The sequence below is a fragment of the Molothrus ater genome, chromosome 3, assembly GCF_012460135.2.
Source record: "Molothrus ater isolate BHLD 08-10-18 breed brown headed cowbird chromosome 3, BPBGC_Mater_1.1, whole genome shotgun sequence".
NCBI lineage: Eukaryota > Metazoa > Chordata > Aves > Passeriformes > Icteridae > Molothrus > Molothrus ater.
The window spans coordinates 2,540,601-2,549,169 of NC_050480.2; the positions used below are offsets into that span (position 1 = coordinate 2,540,601).

General features: G+C 53.9%; 1 protein-coding gene across 4 annotated transcripts in view; it reads left to right on the forward strand.

Annotated features, from left to right (window-relative positions):
* The window catches only part of BCL11A (BCL11 transcription factor A), a 75,330-nt gene extending 67,040 nt beyond the window's left edge, over positions 1-8,290 (forward strand). For 3 of the 4 annotated variants that reach the window (XM_036379664.2, XM_036379666.2, XM_054514149.1), the window contains exon 4: positions 3,644-8,290. In XM_036379664.2, the coding sequence (XP_036235557.1) occupies positions 3,644-3,745 (102 nt within the window). In that variant the 3' untranslated portion in view covers positions 3,746-8,290. The remainder of the gene's footprint in view (positions 1-3,643) is intronic. The other variant, XM_036379663.2, reaches the window with a different exon arrangement.
* The last annotated feature ends 279 nt before the right edge of the window (positions 8,291-8,569 follow it).

Genomic DNA, 8,569 nt, shown 5'->3' on the forward strand with positions numbered 1-8,569 from the left:
TCTGCATTATCCTGTTCATACACCCATTTTGTCCCTTTATTGAAAAAATAAAAAAAAAACCTTAAAGTACACAGTGTCAGCTTCTGGTGTCCTCATTTGACACACGCTGTAGGTGGCTTCCAGCAGCAGGCTGTAGGGGAAGGTCCCGCGCAGGGGCCTTTGGGGGGCCCGCTCCAATGCCCAGCGAGCGCCCACCACCCAGCTTGGCCTTACTTAAATCACCCCCTCTGCCCAGGAAGAGGATTTTTGGGCTAAGGAGTTCACTACGCAGCCAGTGGAAGGTGTTTGCAGTCTGGACCTGTAGCTTTGGGATTTTCCCCCCCCTCTAGATCAGGAGTGAGCTGTGATCCCCTCACCGCGATAGCCTGCGGCACCCCCGGCCTTCACCCGCTCTGCAGCAGGGACTTCCCTCCCCGTGGGGCAGATCTGTGCCAGAAGAGGTGAGCAAACCACAGCTCTGCAGCCCCTGGGGCTCCCCTGTCCCCAGCTGCTTTTGGGGATGGGGTGAAATCACCCCTGGCACCTGTGAGCTGATTTCTTTGGGGGGCCGAGGTCTCTGGGGTCGCACTGAGCCCAGCCCAAAGCTCCCAGCCCCACTCCCAGCTGGAGCTGGGAGCTCCCTTTTCTCCCCGGGCTTTGATTTTTTTCTTTTTTTGGTGGGAATTGCAGGTTTCTGTGCATTGTCTCTAAATTCCAGAGTTCAGGTCCCCCCTGTCCCCCCTTAGGGGTCTGTATATGTTGTCAGTTTGACAAATACTGCATGTTGCAGCATCTCTTTACTTTATTAAAGCACATACCGCTGTGATATTGTCTCTTGCTGTTCCTAGTGTAATGGATTTAATACTATTTTTTTCTTTTCCTTTTTTTGATTTCTGTAAAGCCTTCCAGTTGTTCTGTTGTCTTCTTGTGATGGCATCATTTGTTGCCTGTACTTTGCCCGGTGCCTTTTGATGGGGGAGGTTTGGAATTTTAAAAAAAGACAGAAATACCTATCTAAAGGAAAAAAAATATTCTTTTTCTAAGAGAGATTGGAAAAGAATGCAGTAAAGCTCCATTTTAATCCTGGAAGAGGAGGGGGGAAGGTTTTGTTGTCTGGGCTAGCAGGATGAGAGTGCGGGAGGGCTGGGAAGGTGCCAGCAGTGCCCCCCGAGCTGCTCTCCCCTTCAGCAGGGTGGTACCCACTGGCTGGAGCTGCCGTGGTGCCAGAGGCATCCCTGGTGATCCTGGTGATCCCTGGTGATCCCTGGCAGAGTCCCACCCCTGCATGGGGAGCTCGAGGTGGCAGGCATGGACATGGGCTGTTCCCTGGAGAGGCAGTGTCCGCAGGGCTGTGCTTTGCAGCTGCCTTAATGACACATCTTTTGATCCTGTGCCAGGAAATACCTGTACAGAGCCCGGTCTCTTCCCTCCCTCTCCCTGTTTTTGTGGCTGGTTGTTGTGAGACCATGGTGGAGGTGTTTCCTAGAGGGCTGGGGTTGGCTGTGCCCGGGGTTGAGCGTAGCCTGGGTGTGTTATAGAGTGGGTGCTGTACCCCGGGTCTGTCCTACGGTGGTCGTTGTCCCACTGCCCTTCCCTACACTGTGTTTTACTTACGGAATAATCTCATATGGAAGCACATAGGCAGGCACCTGCATGTATCCATATACAGGCATCGCTAGGCAGACCTGTGCTGCTACAGTGGACAGCAAACAATTGAGTTCTCTATGATGGAGCGTGTGATTCCCAGGTTTCCCAGAGCTGAATTTCCGAGGTTTCCCAGAGACAAACAAGCCCCAGTGTGGCGCTCAGGGCAGGGGCAGGGGTGTGCAGGAAGGAGCTGGCGGGAGAAGCGGCTCCCGCTGTAGGAGGAGTTGTCTGAGCAGCGGCTGGCGAGGGCGTAGCTCGCGAGTGGCAATGGCCTGGCACCCCCAGGTGTGCATGGATGTGGTGTTTTCCTGCCAGGGCAGTAAGTCAGGGGTGTGATGAACCCACTGGAGTTTGTTGGGTTGGAGTGTGGATGTGCCAGGCCCCACCACGAGCTCTTGAGCTGCTTTGGCATCCCATGCACGCTTGACCCGAGCTCCCCAGAAACTTCCCTGTTTCTGTGCAAAAAGATGTCGCTAGGAATGAGTGATATTTGGGCAACAGCATCTATCATTAAAATCTCAAGCCCTGTTTTGAGGGGGAACGTGGGTTTATGGCATAGACCCTTTAGTGTCTAATCTCCTCCAAATGGAATGATTATTGTAATGAAGGCGCTGAAACAGTATCCAGAATTTAGGCTACAGATGTTTCATATTACTAAGTTTCCAAGGGCTGAGATAATACAGGAATAAGCGATACCGTGTCTTTGCTTGACATTCAGGAGGCTGTGGCATATCTGATGAGATACAGTTTTGGGGTTTATCTTAGTGTGGAGTTTGTACCCAACAGAAAAATGATACCAGCTGCTCTCTTAGATCCCTCCTTCTCTTTTTTCCTCCAATAAAGGTTGAAACCCACTTCTGGCGGATGCATGGACAAATTGTAGTATTGACTAGGAGAGAGTGATACTGCCCAGAGGGCTCTTTGCCAGAGCTGCTGAAGAGATGCTGCTCCTCGAGCCCAGATGCTCGGCTGCTGGTTTCCAACGAGCCACAGGGATGCAGGAGGGACAGGAGGCGTGGGGGAACCCCAAGGTTTTGTGCCCCTCAGCAGGACTTAAGCTTTGCGGTGGTGGTGTGCTAGTGGCTGGGATGGCTGTGCTGCTCTTGGCTGCCTTGGAAGTCCCAGCCAGCTTTAACATTAGCCTGGAAACTTGGGCTCAGACAGGAGCAGCAACTATTCCTCCCTGGAGGGAAACCGGGCAAGGTGCTCTTGACTTCAGAGCCGACACTCCAGTTAACACCCACTGAAGAGCTGCCCTAGGAAGGAGCTGGCTGCTAAGTCCTGATGGCAGCTCATGTGTAGTAACCCTTTAACCACTCTTTTAAGTATTAATGAAGTAAATTCCATGGAAACCAGCTCCCCATTGGGCGGCCAAGGTGGATTTTGAGGAGTGTGTTGATGATGTGCCGGCCTTGCCACGGTGTAGCCCTCAGCCCGTCGTGTGGGTAGCGCGGTGCTGGGTGATCAGCCTGGAGCTGGGAATGGCTGCTGGGAATGGTTGCTTTCCAGTGCCCCATGCCATGCTGCTGCAGTCGATGGCTTTGCTGGGTGTGGGCTGGGGCAGTGCAGCTGGAGCTTTGCTGCTGCCGCGTGTGCGTCCATGCCCGTGATATCCACGTGCTGGGAGCTGGGAAAAGCCCTCGGTGATCCACCCACCGTGTGCTGTGTTACCAGTCCCAGTGGCTTTAGCAGGGCCTTCAGCACCTGGGGGAAGCCCACGAGGGTTTGGGAAGGACTAGGAGGAGGTTTGCAAGACAGGCTGGCTTGGTCCCTGCCCAATAAAGCCTGGAGGTTTTTCTTTTTCTTCCTAAATGATCCCTGTGGTGCTGAGGATGCCGGATGCAGGAGCGTGGCCTGAGAGAGGAAGGGCTCCGTCCTGCCGCGTCCCTTTGTGGCAGCTGGGTGTCCTAGATGTTAGAGACAGAAAAGAGACAGACAGAGAAATAGGATGAGGGAATGACTCGCACCGTGGGCCATGTCACACCTGTTCTCTCCTCTGTCCCCATGCTCTCTGTAGGTTCGGCGTACCCCCCCAGCTGGCGCAGCGCCCAGGGAGCCCCGGATGTCTGGCAGTTTTCGGATGGAAGTTCCAGAGCACTTAAATTCTGAGAGGAGGTGAAGCTGGGGCGAGCGGCCGGCGGCGTCTGGGTGTCCGGAGGTGCCTCTGCCCTGCTGGGCCACATCCATCCGTCCCTGGGAGAGCCTGAGGAGTCACCCGCCGACAGCAGCGCTCCCCGGGCTCCTCCTGCCTGCAAGACTATCGTATTTATATTTTGTAATAGAGTACAACACTTCTTTGGGGCTGGGTTTTTCGGTTTTTTTGGGGGTTCTTTTTGTTCATTGGTTTTTGTTTGTTTTTTTTTTTTTCATTTTCTAAAAACAAACAAACGAAAAATACCCCACCCACCAAGGTCAAGGGCTTAATGGTGGCTCCAACTGGCTCCTTTCCCCATGGAAAAGACTGTCTTGCTCTCGTGGACAAGCCGGCTTGTTGGTTATCCCCGCAACGTGCCATTCCTCGGGAGGCACATCTGATGTGATGAATTAAAAATAAAGCAAAACACAGTGTAGGTCTGTGGGTGGGTGGGAAATTGCCATAATAAATGTTGGAGCTTTAGGTTTTGTTTGCTCTGTCTTTAATTTTTAATGCTAACAAGGGCCAGACGGCTGGGCTGGTGTGACTCTGTGTTCCCGTACCAGCTGCAGAAAAGCAAGTGCTGGGTTTTCACTGGGGATGCTGCTGGCTCGAGGGGCTGCCTGGCCCTGGTGGACAGGACAGACCTTTCCCACAGAGCTAGGCCAGGAGCTGAGCTGAGGGCTGGGCACTCTGAGTGCTGCTGAGCCACCTCTGGCCTTTGGTGATGCTGAAGGGGGGGTTCCCTTGGTGAATTCCTGCTGTGGTGTTGCATTCTGCTGATGAGCTGTGAACTGCTGGGGCTGCCGGGCTCTGTGATGTCTGCTCGAGGAGCAGCGAGGCCAGCACAGGTTTGGGAGGGGTTACAGCCGTGCTGAGAGTCAGACCAGGGGATGCAGAGCCTGCCCTGAGCTGGGGGAGCTGCTGCTGCTGCTGCTGCTGCTGCTGCCAGGTTGTTGTCCCGGTGTTTCCCAGGCTTTGCCCCAGGGACTGGCGCGTCCCTTGCTCGGTGCTGAGCACCACCCAAGGATTGTCCTGGTTGGGGGCCCAGGCTCTGTGCTGAACAGAAGATGGGTTATGTGTGAGCTCTATGCTGGCTCTGATGGGACTGATAGGCTGTAGTTGCTCATGCCCGTGCTGGCTGGTGGGAATGGGCCTTATTTGGTGAAAGAAGGTGCTGGGTAGCGAGTGGAGAGGCTGGCTGGCTGGGATGGATCCGAGTCATGGGGAAAGGGCCAGAGGATTGCTTGGCTTTGTGCATTAACTTCAGCCCCACTCCTGTTCTGTTCATCCCTTGCTTACAGTGTGAGTGAGACCCTCACTTGGGGTGACTCTCTGCTGGGGAAACAGCTGTAGGGAAAACCATGTTGCCTTTTCCATGGACAGTGTTGCTCTTTTGTAGTTTAAAACCCCAGGCTGTGGTTTTCTCGTGGTGGCCTGGGCACAGCACAAGCACAGACACTTCAGTACCTTAAAATCTGGCTGGGGTGGGCAGCAGGAGCATCTCCAAGGGGTGCCACACTGGAAGCCTGGAGCACTTGGTGCCCTGGGATGGACACAAATGGAGCTGTTGCTGCTTCTCCTAGGGTGATCTGGTCTTTGAGGGCAAACCACCCAAAAGTCTACGCACAGCCTCAGCTCTTTTTTTACCATGAGGGGATGTTTTTAAAATTTCTTCCTAACCCAGCCTGTGCTGCCACCTCTGTGTCTGCTGCTAGGGGGGTTTTGAGCCTTGGAAGGGTGAATCCTGTTGGATTAAGCACCTGGTTGATTGTGAGTGCACAGTGGTGCAGAGTCAGACACCTGCTCCTGCCTGCCCTGGGGTCTCTGCTCCAGGCAGCCCTGTCAGATGAGGGCTGTGGAGTCACTGACTGCCAGGGGGGCTGCTCTGCTCGTTTCTCTGGGCTGCTGGGCAGGACTCACCCGCTCTGCATCCACAGCCTGGCCCAGGGCTGCTTTGTGAGGGGTTCCAGTGAGCTGGCTCCTTCTGGGGCTGTCTGACCCTTGCTCTGTGTGAGCACTGGCCCAGCTCAGTTTGTGGGTGTCTTCTGGGCTAGCTGGTTGTGCTTTTGCTGCTCTGCCTGGTGGAACAAGTGTGGTGGGATCTGCTTTCTCTGGCTGTGGCTGGTCTCTCCTTCAGCAGGCAGCATGAGGGCAAGGGTCTCTCCCAGGAAAAGCGAGAAATAACAAAGTGGGGGTGGCTGAGTGTGTTCTGCCAAGCACAGAAGTGATACCTGAAGTGCTGAAGATGTAGCCAAATAGTCTTTACAATGTCTATTTTTTAATACAGTTGTTAAACTCTCCCCCAACTCTTAGGGCTTTGAAACATCTTCAGAATTCCTGTTGCCTTAACAGGTGCCATGTCTGTGCTGAGAGCCCCCTGTGAGCCATGGGGCTCCTGTCCCTGGCTGCCAGCCCTGCTCCTGCTCCTGCTCCTGCTCCAGGCTCTGCTGTGGCTCCTGCAGAGCCCCAGGACAGCCTCAGCACCAGGTCTGGTGGAGATTCCAAAGGGTTTCCACTGCCCTGGGTGACCTGGGGGGCTGTGTGCTTGAATTAAGGGCGTCATCAGGGCCCTCTTTCTGTCTGAGCAGGGCTTGGCTGAGTCCCCTTGCTGTGTCAGGGCTTGGGAACACCAGCAGCTTAATGAGTGTCTGCCAATTAACAAGAGTCCAAGGTTTCCTGTGAGGGGAGGGCTGGGAAGTTGTTAGAGGGGCAATATTCCCAGGGGTTTTGTATTTTGGCAAATTCTCCAGGTGCTGGTCTGCACATCCAAATTGGAAATAAGGTGTGGTTGGCCTTTACTAAGAAAACAAAGCTCCTAAAGTTTTGGGACTCGTAATAAAGAAAAGATAAATGTTCTTCCCAGTCCCAGGGGTTGAGATGAACAAGATTCCTGGGAATCAACTGGCTTAACTTTGAGGTTTTGGGTTTAAAAAGCTGCTTTCAGACTTGGAGATGATCTGACTATGCTGTGTTTGATTTCTAAGCACACTTTTCCTGACACTAAAATGCAGCAAAGGTCAAGCCTTTTGTGAAGTCTAGCTTAAATTTTGCTTTCAAAATAATGTATGTTTTGGATTCGTGATGCATCTGGGCTGTGGACTTTTATGGGATGCAAGACCTCTCCCCAGAAGGGATCTGAGAACAGATTTTGTGAGTGAGTTTCCAAGCAAGACTGCCAAGCTCCTTGTGGTTTTTTTCAACCCCAGCTTTGTGTTGGGTCCCACTAAGTGACTGTGTTCAAGCAGCATGGTGGTGTTGGTTGGTGACAGCACAGCTGTGGGCTCTGGGGGAAGGTGCAGAGAAGCTCCGTCCTCCTTGGGCTGCTGGAGGTTATTTTGCCATCTTTAGCCTTTACTTTGGGTTTGCATCTCCTTTCTCGTGTGTGTTTGAGCTGCCTGGGTGCTGGTGAGGCCTGGGTGAGCCTTTACCTGTGGATTTTTGGCAGTGAGGGGGGGGGAGGACCTGCTGAGCACCACTGCTGTCCCAGGGCTCCCTGACCTCACTGAAAAGTCTCATTGAGGAGTGAGCTGAACCCCCCAGCCCTCAGAAACAGGAGTGGTGCCTCATTTCCTTCTTCTCTGCTTCTCCTCCCACCCAGCTTTCCCATTCCAGGCTCCATCATTCCATTGTGTGTTGTATCTGCTGCAGGTCAAACATTGCCCCTCCATCCCAGTCCTCTCCCCCCAAAAAATCATCCTGTTAGGATTCATCTTCTGCAGGGGTCCCAACAAACAGTTATTCCCTAGGCAAGGTGGAGTTGCAGGGGGCAGAGCAAGGACAGAATGAAACCCCTAAACCCCAAACACGGCCCTTCCTCCTTAATCTCCCTGGATAGAGTTACACATCTGGTGGAGGCTTGCTCGTTGTTGCCATGACTTTTATTGCATCTTTAGCAGTGATGAAGTTCAGATGGCAGAGCCAGGGGGCCCCAGTTTCATTTCTCCTCCTGGCCTCCCGTAATGAGCGCGGCGCGATCCCTGGGAACGCCGGCTCCGAGGGCGGGAGCGGGGGGAAAGCCTGGCTCTGGGCATGGCAACAGGTGGGTGGAGGTGCCTGTGCTGTGTGAGCATCACATTCTGCACGGAGGGGGGTGATGGGCAGGTGGTTTCTCCTAACAAAACCCAGGTGAGGTGGATCCCGCCTTTCCTGGTGGCCGGGGTGTGTGCGCCGCGCCGCTTCCCGAGGTTGGTCCAGCCCTGGTGGCTCTTCCCTGGCCCTTTCCGTGACCCTCTGGGCTTCCAGTGGCGATGTACAGAAGCTCCCAGCTCCCCCCCAATGTCTGCATGTGTCTAAGGGCTATACAGGACTCACTGGCGGGCCCCCCGTGGGCGGGATTTGTGCATGCAAAATGAAGGTTGTGTTTGGCTTCTCATACTCGGGTCTATATTCCATATTGTGTTGACCAAGAAAAACACCTCAGCCCCTGTGCTGAAGAATGTGATGGACTGATGGCTTTCAGAAACGTACTGTAAATCAAGGAGGCTAATAAATACTTGCTATTAATAAAATGGGGCTACTGCCTTTCAAGTTATTTTCACGTTTTGCAGCATCCTGATTTAAATGGCACGAAGAAGGTGGCACCTTTGGACCTCTCCTCCTCCCCCTGCACTCTGTGGCTCAGCTGAACCCCCAAAGGCTTGGGCAGGAGCTTTTCCTCAGTGAGGAGGTTTAGATGGAGCAGCCCAACCCCACGGAGCTGGTGAGGGGTGACCCCAGTGGTGCAGGGTCCCCCTTGGCAGAGAGTGGCCTCTGGCAACCCTTGCTCCATGGCTTGCATCCATGAAATCCCCCGCTGGTGGGCATCCC